We start from the raw sequence: 20679 nt of genomic DNA on the forward strand, positions 1-20679 counted from the left end.
CTTGCTCCAATCGACGAGTCTCATTTGAATTCCAGCGCGGCCCACCGGATTTTCACACCGACTGATGAGAGCGAGGGAAGCATGCGAAGTTCACAACAATTTACAAAAACTAGAATGGGGGGTAGCCGGCAAGTTCGAGCCGCCAGTGGTGGACGGACGCGAGGCAGTAGACGGACAGTCGCTGATTTTTCCTGGGAATCCACGAAGATCTACGGTTCCCAGGATGCTCGAGCCGGAAAATTCGCCGGGAATATCTAAAACCTTCCCGATACAGCCTTCGCTGCTTGTTCGTGATCTGTGATGCTCTATACTACGGATGACTTGCCGTAGACGCGAGCGTGGCTTGTCAATCTCTCTCGAAGAGAAAACATCGGAAACATCGAAGGATATCAGAGCATGACCACAGAATTATTTATCGAGAAATTCGTGATCAGGGAACCCTCGAAAGAGAGGAATTTTACGGAATCGCATCGACCGAACGCGCAGCTCTCAGGAGCTCAGAAGTGTCAAGTGGTTCAGACGCTCCCACGGCTTTCGTGACGAGACTAACCGACTGACTGACAGGCAGAGTGGCTGAGAGAGTCTCGGAAGCACAAAGATGGGTCTACATTTGTGTCTTCCAGAATACGTTAGACTTCTTCTCAGAACATCCGCAGATACGTTTCCGTTCCAAGCGACGTCATCGTCTGCAGCGACGTCATCATCTACAGTCCCGCCGAGCAGGAGGTTACTCTCGTCAATTCGCGACCCGAGCGGATGCTCAGCCTTGGGTGAGCCGTGCATTAAGACAGAATGAGAGAAAATCGTCAAATGAAGGGTCCGAGTTTTCTCTCGAAGCCAAAGACAATGATCCAAGAGAGTACCTCTCTCAGTGACGGCGCTTGCGTTCTTCCGGGCATCAGTGCTCTCGATTTCATTGCAGAGTTATCGAAACACTGTAAGCAACGTGTAATCGGGAAGCAGCTCGGAGCATTCATAACGTTCTCCTTCTGGATATATTATCTAGGTGGACTAACAGCGTCCACCACATGCTGACCTGAAACGAGCGGAAATGAGAATGTATTCAGCTGCCCCCACAAATCTCAATCCAGGTCAGAGATCCCAGTCCTCGAATGGAGGACATCGGTCAAATTTGCTCAGCAGATATCACTGAGGAGAACGACCAGGCCTCTCTTGAGGCGAGATATTCCCCACCGCGAGATTCCCTGTAATATGATAGAGGAAAGGCAATCTTGAAAATCTGGATATCGGGGAGCTTGAAATGTGCTGCGAAATCTCCAGCGAGGGCCGGCTTTCACATCGGAGTGATCGGAGCAACATCGCAACGAACGTGATCCCAAAATCCAGTCACAGTTCGGAACGAACGCGGCTGTATTTCTGGGAAGGATCAGTACTTGTGACATTTTTTATGCACCCGCGCGACGGTGACCCTCAACGCAGACGGCGCCGACGCTCTTTCTGCATTTATGCCACAATCGTCGTGATCTTTTTCTCGAAAGTCATATCATGCGAGCGACCATCATCGAGGTTCCAAGAGACAGTGATTCGAACTTCGGAACTGGATTTAAGCGTTTTTCAAAGAAGGAAAATTTACCCTGGGCTCAGTTCAGAGGAGGAGGATATTCTCCAAGAGTAGTTCAGGGAAGGAGAATATTCTCTGAGTGAGTGCACTCCGGATATGTCTCTTCGAAATGTCCAAGTTCACCTGAGCATGCTCACTCTCATCCGGAATCCCTCTGAGAATGGGGCAGCGTTCCATCGATAAAGTCCGTCAAACAGAATGTATCGAGTCCATTCCGGACTGGCGCAATGCGATAGTCTCATTACGTGGAAATTGAGTGAATAGTCTAGCCATTGCTCCGAGGATCCGAGAAAAGCCGGGACATGCCGCATAACTCAGCGTGCCCCTGTCGCCTGTTTTTCTGGTCGGGTCGGTGTTGTTAAGCTTCCGCGGAATTATGACAGAACTATAGGAGGGAAATGCTTTACTAAGAAACACAGTTATTCGAAGGATTCGCGAAAGTCGTCAAGCAACAAGTCCGGAATTTCAAGGAAGCCCTTCTCCGAATCAATCTCCTCTATGTCGCACCAACTTTCAAAGTGACCATCCCCTGGAGGTTATTTATCCAACTTGCCGCGAATCATTGCAAGTGTCGTGCAAGAAATTCACTTGCGTGCGGAATCCCGATGTGAAGTCGTTCAGAAGCAAAATGCCGCGAGTCTTATGCGAGGGTGGGAATCGAGGTCGAAGCAAAACTCTCCTCCGTATTCTAAGGTCAAAAAGGACGTCGACTCATCTTGAGCCTCTCGTTGGCTTCGCTCCGAATTCACAACAAGTTGATCCGCGGCCGCGTTAGCGAAATTGTCAAAGGGCCCCGACGTCACCTGAGACTCGTTCTTCGAATTCTCAGCGCTGGATAAACCTTTATAGGTACGCTTAGCGCATTTGCTTTCCGTGAGCTGAAAGCGGTGGAATAACATCCCACAGCGTGGGAAACCAATACACCCTTCGAGCAAATATTTCCTGGTCTCAAAATCAGCTACTAAACCGAACAGCGGCTCAGGACATCGTCGATGGTACTCAAGCCACTTGGTATTATCCAGACGAATCCAGATCAGGGTCCGATTCAGAATTCTGTCCCTGCGTTCAGTATCCTGGGGTTTCCTGAGACTGCTACCTACCGGTGACTTGATTTTTCGCATGCTCGCTATACAGCGACGCGGACGATTCAAAATCCGTCAGGAAAAACCTCCCCGCTCACCAAGATAGGACTCGCGGACATTCCAGTGGAACTTTTGCTCCAGAGAGAGGAAGTTTGCGCGTCGATCTCGGGGCATGCGATCGCGCAGGAATTCTTCGACCAGTACTGTTGAATGAGACAACCGAGGTTTCACTCTGATTCGGATTCGACAGACTGCGGCGGCTCGAAGTCGACAAAATATCTCATTCGAGCCAGCCAGCTAGCTAGCTCGAACAAGAGTGTGAACAAGGTTTTATTGGGGGCGCGATAAGATAATCAATTCGAGAGACATCTGCTCTATCAGAGGATCTCAGGTCCTTGATGAACACATCCACTCTTCGATCTTCCGAGCTCAATCGCCTGCTTCAGAGAGGGTGGTGAAAAAGAATGCTAGTTCTTCGTTCGAGTACGGAACATAGACCCGATTTTCTCCAACTTGTCTCTGCTCCGGTCACGATGTAGTAGAAGAATTGAGACCTCTTCTACGTGGACGTGGGTCGCCTCAGTCGCCGAAGACTGAGCTGCGTTCAGAGGTTTTGAGAACTCAATGCGTATGGTGAGCGCTGAGCCTCGAGGTCCGAATTCGATGCGCCCCCTACCCAACTGCATGGGTGTTGCAGTTCCCAGAACAGCGATACCCATCCCCCCAAAAGTTCCCCCATCCCCGAATCCCATTTCTCACTCGAGGGTGCACAGTCTCATGCAAGGGGACATTTTCCGATCGATACTTTTCAGCCGCACCAGTTAAAAATACGAACGTCTGTCTGAAGCATGGCCAATGCATGCTAAGCCGGAGGGGTAGAAAAAAAGAGCCAGACAGGCCGCCAAGGAGCCGATCAGGCAACTAACCAGATGCTCCTCTACGGCTGCTATGGGAAGTCATATTTCTGCTCGTTGGACCACTTCTACAATGAACACAATGAAATATGCAACCAGAGAGAAAGTTATGAAGCCCAGATGGCGTCTGCTAGTGCCCGCTAGTCCCGCATTTCACATATTCGGCTCTTTCTACCAGAGTCTAGTAGACCGGCACAGAACTCTCATTTTCTTCCGTTCAAATATGCGATTAAGAACCTGCCTCTAGCGAGCTTCAGTAAGGAAACTCTCACGGACAGAGTAGATGACGGCCGTCGAGGATTCCAATGCGGATGGGAGTTCGGGATCGGGTACGAGCAGTATACTTCGTGGGAATGGGCCATTGAAGTATCTTTTCTAATACAGGCCTCATCATGAAGCTCCGAATTCGCCAAACTGCTCATTGGCCCGTCTGGAAAGGGCTCTATCAGAAAGTTCCTGAATCCCTTTCGAAACAGTACCCCGAAAATATGAATGTATCGTCTTTGAATGACGCCATGGCTATTCGACGAGGACGACTAAGCATGGAGAAATCTGAGCGTACACTGAAATATTTCCAAATGAATTCTCCCATCGCTTGGTCATTCCCGGCCAGCATGAGCTCAGTATCAGTATTCATTCGTTCGAGTTCAGTGCGTATTCAGAAATCAGGGCGTATTCAGAAATAGCTCTGCCATCGCGTACTCGAGAGACTGCTCGCTTGACGTGTCACAACACAAAGCTTTGCCGGATGAATCACGAGCTCCAATCAAGCTTTCGGATCAAACAACAGCGGATGAATCAATTGGAATCATCGGAAATGATGACTTGCAGCTCTCTTCCGTATACCAGGAAGCATTCCAGAAGAATTCGAAGAAGAATGTTCATTCTCGACCAAGGAATCACTCTAGATGGGCGGATATTCGGCAGTTTCGAGAGACGCGCTGAGAATATCAAACACGGAGTAGAAGAGGCGCATCGAGACTTCCTGGAATGCGAACTCGCGCACTGCATGAACGAATGCCGCGACGGTTCGAGAGAGACAGTTCTAAGTCGGAATTTCATTGATACATGACATTCCATATCGGGTACCGTCGACATTTCGGGTCTCTCGCTCGAATACTCCTCATGGGAACACGAACTCGTGTCCCGGGAATTCCAAGCAGGATTCCAGCGAGGAAGAGCGAAAGTCCACGCCCCATACAAAGTCGCTGGGTGCTTGATTCCGTCATTCATTACGTCTCGAGACGCTTACGCAGCCAGAGGTTGGCAAGATTCACGTGAACTCGCACTAAGCCACGTCGGCATACCACTGGAACGTAAACAAAGCTACAAGAAGCTTTTCTCGGTTGCATCACATCATGATCTCCGATGACGCCGATTCCACAAACTGCCGTTCCTCAAATTTTGCATCACGCTTTTTCAAGGAGGCGGATCGCTTTCTCACAATCTCTGTGAAATGCATTGCGACTCCAAGTGATGGAGCGGCTAGACTTGACTGTCCATCGTCTCCGTCGCACCCGGCATCGTTTCCCTCATCATTTCTGCCTTCTCGAATCACCCAGCCCTCAATGAATGAGATCACAGATGGACGGGAATAATCAGGCACGAGTAATCTTTTTTCAACGGGAAACCTGATCAGAAGCTTCCCCTCACACGGTCTGTGAGCTCCGGGCCGCTCGACGCCGTGTCGTTCTCCTGGAGTTCACATCACGAACGCATGTCATGCCCAAGCTCCTCGCGCCCTCATACATATGAGGTGACACGTCGGCACCCGAAGACTCCCGGAGACAACGAATGAGTCAGAGAAGCAGTTTGTCTGATTCGCCACGCTTACTGTCTCCCGGCTGGGAATTCGAGCGCTCCGCTTTCGTCTCCAATAAGGCTTCATTCAATGTCTCCTCGTTTTCATTCTCGTCTTCTTTATTCCCTCTCTCATGCTTCCTCGAGTTCTGAACGGAGCAAAATACTTCTTTGTCGGCGGACGAGTCTCCTTTTGTCCTAGCATATTCATTTGAGGGCTTCGCTGGTTCAAACAGACATATCTGGAGAATTGAGGAACGAATTATTTCAGCTTTTTCTTTTACTTGAGCTCGAGAAATGCGCATCGCCCCGCTTCGCGAAGAGGCGCTCGGGGCTCAGACGCTTGCGTACGACTCACAGCGGTGGAGATTATTCTGCAAACGCGCCGTTTAGTCGAATCCTCCGCAGTGAGGGTTTTCAACGACGGAACGGCGGCGGCGCATTGGTTTCGAGAGCCCACTCGATTCAGATAACCACGTTACAAGTTCTCGAGAGACTCGATTTCTGTATCATGTCGTGCTGTGAATCCCGCCCATCGCTTCCTCGAAGCTCCTCGAAGAGTCAGTCACCGGGCGAAGTGCATTGTTTGCGACAGCTTGCCACAACAAACGAAGAACTCACTCGGTCGGTCAGACAAATGGTGCTCCTCAACGCACAAAATGATCCAGACGGTGGCGCATACTTAGGCACTCTCCGAATGCGCAAAGCCCGAAAATGACTGAGTCAAGTTTCTCGGCGGCTCGAAACAATATGCCACCATAATTTGAGGTTTCTCAGATTGCTTAGCTGACTTCATCCGACCGAAGGACCCACCGATCCAGAAAGAAATCGACGGAGGCCAGCATCGTTTGAACACCGGTCCTAAATCCTCAGACAAGCGAACGAACATCCGATGAACGAAGGAGCGAACGAACGAACCACTGGGGCATCGAGGGAATTTTGTGAGGTGATCAGCCGTCGGATGGAATCTTGGTGAAACTTCAAAAAGGAATGCCGCTCTCACTTTAACGAGGGCTCAGCTATATATCGACACTCAATACTCAATCGGCGGCCTGCGGTAGCTAGACTTCTCGGCTCTTTACTAACTCCGACTGAGCAGTCAAGCGAGCGAGCGATCTTAGAGGTCGCATGTCTCCGGTGAACGACGCGACACGTCCGTAGAAGACATGGGCGGATGAATCACTGACCTGCTAAATGCATAGGGCGTCATCGTTGGTGATGAATATTATTGCTCGGGCTGCATCCGATCACTCCTGGAAAGGGACGGCAGATTTTATTAATGGAATAAATTCATTAAAAGAAGGAACAAATAAGATAAGCTGATAAGCCTGACGGGGATGTACGAGAACACAAGTTGCCGAGGACCCGACAGAGAGCCGAAACTCGGTGGAGCTTCAACGGAAACGAATCATCCCACTTCCGCCCCTGCGGCCGGAGAAAGGCGAAGTGAAGACATGACGAGGTCTCTTCCCTCGTTAGGTTCTCTTCACGATCCCAGAATCTCGGCCTAAATTCTGGTTCGGGCCAGGGCCCGAGAAGCTCCGCCTCTCCTCTCGAGGTTCCGATGAACCTTCACAATGAGACGAGTGAATGAAAGAGTGATGACGATGCTAATGACGGTGCTCATCTTTGAGAAGTGCCGAAGAAACGTCGACGACGGCGTCGGCGCCAAGTCTCACCGAAAATCGGCGGAAGTCCCGCGATTTCGACGGGAAATCGCCTCCGTATCGATTTCGTTATTTTCTCGTGCGCGCTAAAAAAATTCCAGGTATCACTCGGATTGCGCCAATAATCAGCACGATGGGAGCGGGCGCGTATTCCACGGATCCCTTGAAGAAACGAGAATGCATATCGACAGAATGGCGAAATTTCCAATGGGATAAGCCGGAATGCGCTCGATTGATACAAATTTCTCAATCCATGATTTAGCGTGAAATCCTCTGTGAGCTTCAAGGAGCGGGTCGATCGCTCTTCCCCCGGAATAGATACAATTAAAGACAGCGCTCGAAGACAACCGTTTGTTGATTTGAATGGATCGTACCAGGTGGAACGGCACACGAGGCCGACCCTCATATCGGTCGTAGGATTCGATCGGTGGGTCCGTTCGTCAGTCGCTTCGCATCCATTCCAGGCAGTCGGCTTGAAGTTCAGCGTAACCGACTGGGTGTGAAGCGAGTCCTCCGAAGTCCGCAGGGGTTCAGCGTGAAGAGAGAAGACATCTCCGAACAACAAGTTCACTAAAGAATTTCAATTATTTCGAAAGCCAGAAGAACGACAAGACGAGCGGGATAGCGACGGAGAGGGAGCCGCTCAGGGTGATAGGCTGTTCCGCCGATACTGTTGTTGTTGTACACCCACAGCCTTCAAGGCGGGCAATTAAACGAAGAGACAGACATCTCTTCCTGCTAACTCAGGTTGAAAAATCTCTCACAAACTAAAACCCCGGCCGCCACTGCCCCGATTTAATTGCATATAATCAAGGTACAACAAGTTGCCTAAGGGCGTGAAGTGTTCCGAGAGAGCGAGGCTGAGATTATTTTTCGCATACTAGAGCACCGTACTCTTCCATGAAAATCGCCTCTCAAGCATCCTGGTACTATTCCACGCTGATACTCTTTGTCTTTGAAAGAATCGCCCTGGGATGCTAGACGCGGTAGAAATTATTTCTCCCGTAATTTAAAACCAGTCTGTCCTCCTAAGCTGAGATGGAACGAGCTGGAGGAGCAGAGGCTTCCGAAAGGAATCATGCCTCGAGGTAGGAACTCCGTCCGGGCTCCCTGCAGGGAAACGGCCGACCAATCTGGATTTCCATCTCGGATGCGTTCTAGTTTCCCGGAATGCTTCTCTTCGTTGTGAGGGAGCGGCAGACATGAATGAAAATAATTTCAATTTTCATCTCAAACACAATGAATACGTGCGTCCGGAAGGCCAGAGCTACGGACGACATTAGACAAGAGAGGGCTCGCTCGAAGCGAAAACCCATTGTTAGAAATGCAATTGGAATCAGGCCGACGGTCACAAAAGATTCTGTTCGGTACTGTCTCCGCGCGCAGGAGACCATCAAGCAGAAAGGGGAAGGCGGCTGTCGGGAGCGTCTGCGGCGACCGTTGCGTTTCGCCGAAGTCCGGAAAAGTCCCTGACCCTGGTCGCCGACGTAGAAAAATTCGCAGAAGAAGAACGGTTTCGGAAGCGGCACTCACAACGAGGCTCCATGAGGATTCACACTGTTCTGTCCTGCGCGAAATCAAATCGGTCCATAAGATCAGTCGACCAGCGTGCTGCGCTGAAGCGCGGTCCCAACTCTGAGAATCCGACGAAATGTTTGGTGGAAAGCGGCCAAGTTCGCTATTTATTTGTTATCGGCGGGAATTATTCTCCAGAAGGAGGGTTTCCGAATTATTCGTGAAAGATCCGCTCTTAGGAGACGAGAATACAGCTGGAGGACACTTCTCTCACTGGAGATATGATTCCGGACAGAGATGTTCCTCCGAGAAACATTTGTGCATAGGCCCGGGATGGGGAACCCCACATGGATCATATTTTCCACAAATAGTCTCTGGCTTTCCTGTCTGAAAGGCTGAGTGCTTGTTCTCTGGGCCGCCGGCTGCTGCTCCTCGAATGTCATCTATCAAACATGCAGAACGCCCTGACCTTACTCGACGAGTTCTTTGAGGCACATCTCAGGCTATATCATCGCGGTAGAGCTCATTGATTATTCCCCTTCTGTGTGCTATCATAATATTTGAATAGTGAAATTGGAAATTTATGATTGATGATTTCCAGCGAAGGAGAGACTTTCAATCAGCCTTTCTCAAATTCTGGCTGCAGGAACCTATCCGGAGTCGAACCCACGCGCCAGATGTCGATATGCATGAGAACGAAACGACGCAAAAGTGAATGTTCACCTATGAGCACTGTTGGCGTACCATACAGCGACTGTACCCATAAGAAAGCGATTGAGTCCGAGGCTCCGGGCACGGCAGAAGCGGGGTCGCATCTGCGGTGCGTGTTAATCGTCAGGCGATGAGATGCAGTCTTCTCAGAATCCCAGGAGCGTCGGCGATATTGCCAACATCGGATAAAGTTGGAACAAGAGCGAGCTCGAAGCGCACACAGACTCTCTATGTTTTGCTTGCCGAATAGCCCGTTCTGCACCTCTCAGACCTTGGGCTTACCATGAGAGGCCTGGAATCCGAGCAGGGCCGCTAGAAGTGTTCCATCCGGTTCATAGGAATCTCAATAAGACCGTTTTGTCAATTTCGCTGAAGGCTTCGGATCGCCAATCCGAGCTCAGCTTCGGCTCCACTTTCTCTCTAGTTTCTCGGCGAAATATTTATTGTAATTGGATCGTCGAACCCAATCATCAGTACTGTCGTGGCTGAGATTTTCAAGCGCAGACACTTTCAATTATCCCACGATCTCTCGGCCCGAAAATTTCAGGAAGCACTTCCTCCGCAAAATTGGGCCACTTAAACTACCTCGGACGAAAACTGTCTGCAGCATCTTGAGACGAATTCAATAATCACTACCGCGCATCGTAGGAACCCACCCTCTCGCCGCGTACTTCTTAAACGACCGACTGCTTGTGAGCACGTGCCGTTCCCAAATCTCGGACAGACAGTCGTTCCCGCGAATTGAGTCCTCGCTTTTGCGAGATGCGTGCGTCTCACTCGGCCTCCGCCAGATGAGCTCAGCCATTGAACGGCGATTACTCCACTCCTACGCAAATGGGGAGGTGAATTCAGATTTCGACTCGAGACACCAGGACCTGACCAGTGTTTCGGGAATACTTTCGAAGTGGGTAGTCACCTCGAGCGGAGCTCTCGAAATCGGGGCTCCTCAGGTCGGATTCCCTGGGGGCAACTCCGGGCTCCTGGCGGACATCCATCCATGCACAGTAATCCATAATGTCGCGCAAGAACCAAAGTTTTGCCGCGAACCTGTAGTCGTTTCCCTGGGTAGAGGTTTCTCTTTCGAGGAGGATTTTCGCATGGTTTGTTCCCACTGCTTTCTCTTCCCTTCTCTCGCGAGAGTACAATTGCCGTATTGGGTTGGGAGGATTCCGGCGCGTCTCAGGCACAAGAAACTTTCGCGGTCAGCTAGCATTGCCAGATCCGGATGATCTGCGGTATAGCACAGAAATTCCCCAGCAGCTGAGCGTGTTGAGCAACCCACGATATCGAGCATTGGATAAGCTCGAAACTCTTTTATTCAGAGTGAATCCTTCCTCAAGGAATCTGGCGGGACAGACGAATCCTTTCATCATCAGACGACCGGCGTTGTCGTAGGTTGTGAAATTCGGGCACGCTGCTAGAAGCTCAACCCTCTCACTCAGTTGAAGGGTATGTAAGTAAAAACTAGAGTAAACAGGGAGCCGCCTCGAGAGAATTACAACGTTTCGTGGAAAGGACGTAACCTGTTCCCGGCTTCTTGGATGAGCAATAAAGGGGACATGACTGGACCAAGAATTAACGGGAATCCATCTCCCGCGACGATAGAGTTATCAAAGCTTCTATGCAGAGAACAAGAATAATGACATCCGACTGTGACGGTTTGAGACCAGAGCGCTCTCGCTCGGAATACTCATGCTGCAGCGGACAGCAACGCGCGGGCGATATCTTATTAGCGCATGGAAACCCTAACGAAAACAGAATCGATCTGATATGAAAGAAAACCCCGGCTTAGCCTCAGACGAATATTTTTCGAGTACGGGTCTGTGGATCTCTGAAGGACCTTTTCCAGGAAGCTGCTTCGCACCTCGGACGAGAGTCGATGTAACGGAAGTTCAGATATCGACTTCCCATCGAGCAGCTCCTGGCGTTCTGATTGAATGATTTATAGTGGCGTTTCATGTGACGGATGCATGTTCGCGTAGTACTACTGCGTATCATCGCTGCGGCCACAGGCGTCAAAGTGTGTCACGCCATACTGAGCGGTGCGTGACCGACGCCGCTAACTACGGCCCGTAATATGTATCACTTGACAGTTGAAGTTAGTAGCATTGGCTCGCAAAGAGAAGAAGTTGCATCCGTCCAGCTCGTTCGCGCGAAGCTTCTCGTCAGTTTCCCTTCGAGTGAAGTTATCGTGCAGATTTTTCTCCCGCTATGAAATACGGAACGATGGATTGAGCGTTGATTCCGTCGTCTTGTATCTCTATGCGGTAGCTGTATGAAATGACCGAGCTTGAAATCAGGCGAACTGCAAGCTCAGAGATCAAGGCAACGCGATGGGAGAAAGCTAAGTGGCCCTCTCCTGCAACGTATTTGTACATTCCCGGGATTATCCGGAATTCAAAATTAACCGTTTCTCGAGTACGCGAGTGCCCCCAGCATCTCAAGATTTTCGCCACAGAAAACGCATGGTCTAAGTCTACGGTCTACATAATCCAAAGGAGCCTGCCTGTGCTCCAAGATGCTCCCGAAACAGCATCGGTGACGCCTCGTCAAAACGATACACTTGCTTCAGCATTTTTTCTCCCTCGCACACCCCTGAGATTCGGTCGTCGATCGTCGACGCTCACTGTTTTGGCCGGTCCCCTTCGAAAGATGCTCTTCCAAGAATCTCGGCGTCCTTTGCGCGGAACGACCCCGCAGTGTCGTTAGCTCGCACGCGCGAGAATTGAGTTAGCCGCACTTTCGTGCTGAGAGCTCGTGCTTCCCGACCGGAGATGCGAACAACGAGCTGAACTGAGTGAGAGGATGGGGAAGATTAGGACCATGCACGGCGGTAGGGGATAAACCGACAGGGTGCATAGGAGACCAGGTTTGGACTCCGTCCATGTGTTTTTGGACCAAATTGTCTTCATCATCCGTCAATCTCCTTCCCGGAAGTCCTGGTCGGGCAGTTATTATAAAAATGGAACTTGTTCATGTATTCACCTCCTCAATTTTCGAAGGGCCTCACCTTCTGTGATTCGTATGTCAAGCCGCATTCAGATAAATACTGGAGACGGTGCTTCGGTGGCAAGTTGACACTCTTGTTGAAAATATTGTGGCGGGTCAATTAAATCCAGATTTAATTCGCCAGGACCACAGATCAGCTGTAGGGAAGACATGGCATAGCGTCGCTCCATTTCAAGCACTTCGGCTCAAAAGTTCACGTCCTCCTCTGGATCACAGATACGGTTGAAAAATTCCGGTCCCCATGCGATAATGAGACAAGGAATCCGTGCACTCTTTCGCGAACCCGATTCCGGCGGCCGAGGTCGATTCTTCGCTCAGCCTCGATTCCTGGAATTGAAGTCGCTCCTCAGACATCAACACAGCCTCACTCCACTCCCTCTCTCACCGGTATGCAGCTCCGGGCGCTCGCATGACAAGTAGAGCCCTCCGTGTCACTAAACGGTACTAGCGAAGAGAGCCAACTTCAAAAACTCTCGTGAGAGGGAGACCGCCGAAGTTAAGTCTAGCTCAATCAGTTCCGTGGCGAAATTCCAGATCAAGGAAATATAGGGGGTTAGAGATCCGAGGACTGGGAGAGACGGTCGAGCAAGTTCGCGGCTCGATGTTCCCTGGCGAAGGATGCGCTGCGAGCGGGAAAAAACACTCGGAGCCGGCCCGACCATTTGACAGTTCTCATCGATGCTCTAAAATGGGCTGCGCGTATCTGCGAACCTTCAAGCCGACCGTGGCGTCAGAGAGAAGACCAGTGTGAGCGAAATTCGGTCGGAGTCCATAAAGCGAGGCTCTCCATGATGTCGATTCCACGCCTACGGATCGCTAGGCCTCTAAATTGCACGGTTTCACGCACCGTCGTAAGCGAATCCTTGCCAATCGATGAGTTATCCCGAGGGCCCAGAGTTCATCCGATGGGACGAGCTTCTGGGAAGGGGAATCCTCAAATATCCACTGGGGGCAAAAGTCAGCGGGCAGAGAAGGGAGTCACTCATAACTCAGGTAGTGAATACTTGCTCGAGGCCGATCGAAACTTCCAATCCTTGTCGATCTAGAAAATGTCAAAAGATGATTGATGATTCAACGCCAGAAGAGACCATGCAAGAAGAACAGGAAGATCAGGGTGGAATTCCAGCGAACACTGCGAGAGTGGGGATTTGAATGGATTGTCGCGTATCGCTCGTTGACTCCCGCGGCGAGAGATTTCCGCTGATACTGCGGACTGATGATTTTCACGGAGCTGAGAAGCGACCCGAGTCTGTATCGGCTGCGCAGTGTGGAGCCTCATGAGTCATGAGCAAGAGGCATTCTTCGCTGATATCCTCCCCGAACATCATCGTTTTGCGTCAAGTTAGGACTCTTCGAACGACACTCATCTGGATTCGAACATCAAAAAAACTCCAGTCCGTTTTTCCTAGCGTATGAAATCTCCCGGTTCGTCGACTCCGATACGCTTGAGCACGCAAAGCGTAAGAACTTGTCGCCGCGATTCACGCCTCGATCTGACTCGATGGAATAGATTCCACCTGAGCTCAAGCTCGCTACCGCTGGTGAAACGTTCCTCGAGTTCCGATGACAGATCTCGAGATTCCGAGTTTTGGAGTCTCATTCCGTTCGGAGCGCAGATGCTCGAAGTCCCTCACTCGAAGCTCCGGAGGCCTCAAATGTCTCTCTCTCTTCCTCGGCTTTCTCGAATGACACCGTCCTCCTTACATGCTCTGCAGTGCAGAACGCGACCAGCCGGATGTTCTTTTCTTCCCCTCTGCTATGGGAGGAATGCGATTTCAGATTAAATGTCACAATAGAGCCCCGCGAACGAGCTCGTACACAACTCTCGGTGTCTTCCTTGACAAGATCCCATGAGACGGACAAGCATGCCATCTCCATCGGAGCCTATGGTACATGCAAGCTCTGCGCCTGGTTCTCTTCAATTCCGGGACGCGACATTTCAGGAATGTGACCGTAAAAAAATCCACTCCCAATGAATTCTCCGGCCGACTCTGTCGCGTGAAAGCGAGAAGATCTGTGTTCCTCCACTCAATCAGATGCTCCTCAGCCTATCCTGACACTGGTCGTCAGTGGTCGCACAGATATCGGAGTCCCGTCTTTCGCAGAGCATGTCCTTCATACATAAAATTTGAGACCGTTTCTCTAATCTTTAGATCCCCGCCCGTTATCTGAGGGGTATCTCAAGGATCCCAATTCCGTTCGTATCCCGCTCCCGAGCCACCGCGGATCACCATGCACGTACAGACGAACGAGACTGGGGAGACAGCGCCGCGCCGTTGATGTTGATCGCTCCAGCCCTGCCCTTGCGTCTAGATGCAGAAATGTTTCCACACAGGAATCAGAACCACTTTTCACTTATTCCGCGACATTGCCGTCGCGCTTCAGATACGAACTTCTCCCTGGTACTGCACCTCAATCGACCTGGAGCTGATTTCCCAGAATGTTGCCGACAAAACCTTTGCCCGCAAGAGTTGTGTACCTCAATGCTCTCGCGGCGGCATATTTGAAACCGTGAGCCGCGGTGCCAGATTCGAGTGATGGAACTTCTGAGCCAGAATGACCAAATTAATTCCAAATAGGTAGCTCGAAAGTTGTCCTTGCACCCCCGACATCCTCCGAGCTCCAGAAGGTAATCAGATCATTCAGATTCTTCATGATTCTACGACGACCCGTGACCCGTCGCTTCCCGATTATTCGTCGATCGGGGCGCGCTCCTGGGAGAGCGAGCACTCGGAAACCTTGTCCGGAGCAGGAACTCGGATGTCAGGAGACATACGAGTGGGGCTCAGGAAACATCCGTGTATTTTGCTCCTCGCTGAGATAACTCTTGGTAATTTGGACAAAATGGCTCCTTCACTTGTAACAGTTGGCGCATTTCAAGCGATACCAAGATGTAGGCGACTAGCGTTCCCAAGAGATGAAGGGAGCGGAGAGCGAACCTAATACTTTCGCGCCGAGCAGGAGCAAATTCAACCTCAGGAGTCCCTAAGGTTTTCCTTCCGTGGTCCTCATGGAGCAGCGCGATGCCGCTGACTGAGTTGATGCTCCGTTGTGAGTTGTGACTAATCCTCTCCGCCTACCGAACGAGTGATTGCAACGTTCCACTCATGACCACACACAGGCTCGACGACAGTGCCCCGTCCCAGCGGTGACATCGAACGACCGTGCGGTCCGACGATGCCGCTTTTTGTCGCGTAAACGGATTAAAAGGAAGTGTAAATACACAAGGCAGCGCCGACAGTTGAGTTCGCGCGCTCCCTCCGCTGGAGCACCGAGGGCATTTAGTCGTGAGTCAGGCTCGGAACGCCAAAATGTGTTAACCGAGTGTGTTCCGTGCGGATTGGAATCGTTAGTCCGGGGAGTGTTCCGACAGATACGAATGCTTACTCCGGCTCTAGAGCGGGGCTTGAGGAGTCGTTAGAACGCTAGGCGGTGCAGTGCACTTATCTCCGATGCGAACAGCGGTGTCATAGACATGCCCTAGAACTGGTGACACCGATCAACCGTCAGGTGAGTTCGGAGCCCACTCGAAGATCACGTTGAGCTCTTTGAGCGGAGCCCGAGCCCGCCGGAATTCCGGAAACTCGATCCGCATCGTATCCTCGACTTCCAACTATACCCCGGATTTGGAATGCTCCAGCGAAAACAGCGTGATCTAACCCTTTCGGAATCACGTCCCGGCCGGTTCTGTATCCCTGGATTCGAGCAAAGCCGGATAGATGTCCATGACGAACGACAATTCGACTCGTTTCCACGTTTCCAGAATTGAGAGGTTCCGTAGGGATCGGCAAGCGTGGTCAAGTTCGGTGACGAATCGCGCCCTGAGTCCCTGTGTGATGTACACAAGGGGATGCCTTCGATGCCGCTCGTAGACAGGCTCGGCTCACTGATTGACTCAATGGTTCTGCATTTCCGTAATGAATCATTTCGCAACCAGAATTCCGTCGAGGGTTTTGCTTGTGGAAATACTTTATGGCATTTCTAGATAGCGTCGTTCGAGTGGTTTCACTGAGAGACGGCGCTCTGCGGGACACCGTTCTCGTAGCGAGCTTCTGAAATTCTCAATGTTTTTCCGCAAGAAGGCCAGTCCCTGTACGTCGGGCCGTTCCGTGGCGTCGTACGGGAGTATGAATTTCTGAATGATGTCACGGAGAATCTTGGAGCCGTTTCTCTGACTGAGTGAGAGAAACATTGCCCACCGCCCTGACAGTTCGCTCGAGATCGAGCGCGCGTTGGCGACTATCTCAGATTCCATTGTTTTTTTTCGCGGCGTAGAGTTTCGTCTACATTCTTAGCGGTTCCAAAGATCACCCGAGATTACGATTCTCCTCCCTTCCCGAAATCCGAGGGTTTTCCCTGTTGTGGATTTGCTATAATATTCTCGCCGTGCAGTGCTCATCGCAATTGCGCTACGTTCCTTCCGGCAGATATTTCTCGCCCGTTCTCGAAACAAACCTTGATCTTCAGGAATTCATCCGGGTGTGAGATATCCCGAGACGAATTGAGTTGATCAGCTCCTCTCTCATCGTCGAGGTAGCTGAGAAACAGACGCGCGAACGAACGAATGGACCGGAAAAGTAGAACTATGCCATGAGCCAGTTTGTGTGGTGGTTTTCACTCCATATCGCGCATGACATTTTCAATCTCGCAGCGAATATCAACAGCGATCTTTCGTCTGACGTATTGGTCTCGGAGTTTCGATGCGAGCGCGATTTCTTCGCAGTCGTCGTCAAGATGCTCCGACTCATCCGCTCTTTCGAGTCGTTCGATGAATGGAGCTGACGATATAATCAGAAGGATGGAAAGGCATCAATATCCAATTATATTCACCCTGTCAGCGACTATCGGGATTTCGATTAAGCAATTCCCTTCCGAAGCTTTTCGAGGCTGGGAAACAGCCATCACCAGCAGAGCGACGAATTCCGTGAAGAGTTGCCTCGCGATTTTCTATGCGCCTGGATCGGGATTTGTATTATGCATTCTCGCCGACTCTCCGATCCGCCGACTTTGCTATTCAGCACTTCCGAGAGGCATTGTTTCCGACTTCCAAGAGTCTCACGAACCAGCGAGTGCCTTCGCGACTACGAGCGGTCTGCGAAGAAAACTCACTAAGAAATGAATCCGACTCCGATGGCTGCCTTCCGTATACGCCAACCTTCGCGAACATAGATTCTTGAGTCGAGAAACCTGATTAGGATGCGCTCTACAGTTGAACAGCATGGCGGAGGCTCCCTCGAGTGAATCGTCCTCGGAAATTCCCTCTTTCCTCTTTTGACATCATTTCGACCACAGGTAACCGAGGAGGGTGAATCTTGAATTAATCGATGTTCATATCTACCTACAGGATGCCACTGGAGCAGCGAATAATATCTCCGGTGCACGTATGCAGAGGTGCAATTCCGACAGACGACCATGGTCAGCCCCTTGCGCAGGTGGCCAACGATCTCGAGTGCGTCACCAATGGAACCTTAGCCAATATAATTAGACAGTTGTCTAGTCTCTCGAAGCACGCCGATGACCTTTTCGGAGCTTTGTTCATTGAAGCGAGCGGATTCGTCAACAGAACAAATCAGCTACAGGTAATTCACTCGGAGATCATTGGAAAATTCCCTCCTCCTGCCGAGTATCGAATGTTTTCCCAACTACGGCCCTTGATGGAATAGGATCAATTTTCTCCATTCCCACAGCAACGCGTAGAAAGATTGGCAGTCCGCGTGACGAAGCTGGATTCGACCGTGGAAGAGGTTTCCCTGCAGGATATCACACAAAGAAAAGCTTTCAAGTCAACTATACAGTATGACCAGCAGGTAAGATTTGAAAGCCTGAGCCCAGAGAGCGATCCGCTGCCGTTGACGTTCTGGGACTTTTTTCGGCGTCGCTTCCCGGCGACCGCAGCGTTCGGCTCGGCTAGCTTTCATGATTGCTCTGTAATGGTGCCAATTGGTATTCAATCGAAAGCGGGGACGGCAAGCGAGTGTTCGCTGTCGGAGTGAGAAGACCACGGCAGACACTATTTCCGATGAAACACCGACCCGCTGATCAGAGCATCACAGAATCGTCATTGTCAATCGCGTCGAAAGTTATTGAAAAATACTACTCGGTGTCCTGTCCGGGAGGCGGATACACCCGCGATCGGTTGCCATCGTACAAAAGAGAGTCGATCCTCGAATAAGCAGATCGGTCCAACGTTTGAGAGATAATGGGAATTATCTCCTTACAGGTCGTTTCTCGAGAGTCAATGCCGGCTGCGATGAAGGAAATGTACGAAACGTGCGATCCACCACCCCCGTTGGACAACCTGAATTGTTACAGAGACGATGGCAAAGACGGACTCAAGTTCTATACGGATCCAACGTATTTCTTCGAGCTGTGGCGACAGGAGATGCTTCGGGACACTCAGAAAATCAAGCAGGACAGAGTGGGCCGGAAGCTAAACACGTCGCAGGACCGGGATGGACGGAAGAAGGACTCGAAAAAGGTATGTAAACAGAACTCTCCAAAATTCAAATCCGCATCGAAGAGCATACTCGCGCTCGGGGATTCGGATATTCAGGGATCGACATCCTGACCGGTTTTTCCGTTGCTCAGATGCGGCAGCCGTCCAGCACCCAAGAGAAGCTGCGCATGAAAGCAGCGCAGAACGAAATCCATCTTCATCATACAGGACACGTGACCCATCATCAGTACCACCATCATCCGGATCCGCACTTCCCAACGAACCTTCCTCCGCCAGTGGAGATCTACGGTAAGTTGTTCAAAGGGACCAGAAAGATTTCCCTAGACCTATGGCATAGCAACCCTCTCGGGAATGACTTGAGCAGGAACGACCGCCGCAATGATACATCGATGCATACGGGGTTTCGGACTCCCATTGATCTACTCGATATAGCGAAATTCCGGCCGATGCTTAATTATACTCCACCCGACAGGAACTCCGATCATCAATCCGCCGCCACCAGCGACGCCTTTGCCTCCGGCACCCCAGCAGGGCTATCTTCCGTTGCCGCCCGCTCACAGTTCACCTCCGCATCAGAATCAACCGCCGCCGCCGCCGGCGTCGTTGACATCCTCACCTCCTCATCATACAGCGATTCCAAACGGCGTTCCGCCACCTCCTCCCCCGAACTATTCGCCGTCGAGACCGAACATCGCTCCACCTGCGCCCCCGGCAGCGGCGGCCACGCCTTCGACACCTACTCGTCGTCCTTCTTTGCCCCCGCCACCGCCGCCTGAGACAGAGGACTTGCCGCCACCCCCTCCTCCTACTCCTCCCCCCGATGCCTCCTCCCCCTCCTCCCATGCCCTCGATGATGACGAATGGAGACGTGGACGGTCCTCCTAAGCCTCCCGCGCCGCCGATGAATGGAGCGTTGCCACCTCCGCCTCCTCCAGCCGCTCCTCCGCTATCTCTTGCCTTGGGAGGTGCAAGTCTATCACAAAGCATAAGCGAGGTTCGATTGAAACCGGTTCCGGCGCAGAAGCTTTCGCCGGTGACGGACGCTCGCAGTGACTTGTTGGCCGCCATCCGGGAAGGCATCAAACTGCGAAGAGTCGAGGACAACAAAGCCAAGGAGGTTGAGAAAAATGTACAGCCGTGCGACGTGGCCTCAATCCTTGCACGTCGGGTCGCCATCGAATATTCAGATTCGGAAAGTGAGTCTGAAGAAGGTGACTCGGAGTGGGACAACGCCGAAACAGATTGCTAGGCTCGTTTCCATCATTGAGAACAATTTAAGTAATTATTGTAACCCTCCACAGCATCGGTACGTTTACCGGTGCATTGAGAAATGTCGGAGGAGAGAAATAATGATGAAGATGAGAATAATAATAATGACGATGCAGTTGTTGCTAATTGTGACACCCCCTCCAAAAATGACAACATTTCAACTCCCATCAAGTTGACCACTCACCTTTACACATTCAACACAAACTCATCTATGTAATTGTGCGAAACGGGAAGAAACAGTTCGCTCTCAGCATAAGACGCCGCGGATCGCGATCAGTCGCTCCCGCGGCGACCTAATAGGCTGATCCACGGCCGGATTTCCCAGAGACAGATTGCTATATATTGTGCGTCGACGAGAGGAAAATAGTCTGCCGTTGGAAAGCGACACCCCGCCTCCGAACCCCGGAGCGGTTGTCAGGATCGAAGAGGAACAATTTTTGTAGGGAAGGAATCCTCTGCACGAATTCATTAGTTGATCGACGATTAAAGTCTCGCATTTCCTCTCGAATTTTCGTCGGTACACAATTCAAACGTTAGAAGTTCCAGAGAAGATTGAACAGAAGCGAGTTCTCTCTCTTTCCGGGGGCTCAATTTCTCCTTTCCTCTTGAATCAGAAGTCGAGTCGACCCGCTGTCGAGCATTTCACTCAACGAGAACTGGAGCGCGCCGAATG

The 20679-nt window shown here is 51.1% G+C and overlaps 1 protein-coding gene across 1 annotated transcript; it reads left to right on the top strand.

Annotated features, from left to right (window-relative positions):
* Positions 1-17625: 17625 nt before the first annotated feature.
* Positions 17626-20395, top strand: LOC100907864 (wiskott-Aldrich syndrome protein family member 3). Its single transcript, XM_029112459.1, is given in 6 exon segments — positions 17626-17859; positions 17968-18087; positions 18501-18758; positions 18869-19025; positions 19210-19552; positions 19554-20395. Coding segments are annotated over 6 exon segments (1545 nt in total). The 3' UTR covers positions 19987-20395.
* The last annotated feature ends 284 nt before the right edge of the window (positions 20396-20679 follow it).

This window comes from Galendromus occidentalis, unplaced genomic scaffold (assembly GCF_000255335.2).
Source record: "Galendromus occidentalis unplaced genomic scaffold, Mocc_1.1 scf7180000077504, whole genome shotgun sequence".
Taxonomy (NCBI): domain Eukaryota; kingdom Metazoa; phylum Arthropoda; class Arachnida; order Mesostigmata; family Phytoseiidae; genus Galendromus; species Galendromus occidentalis.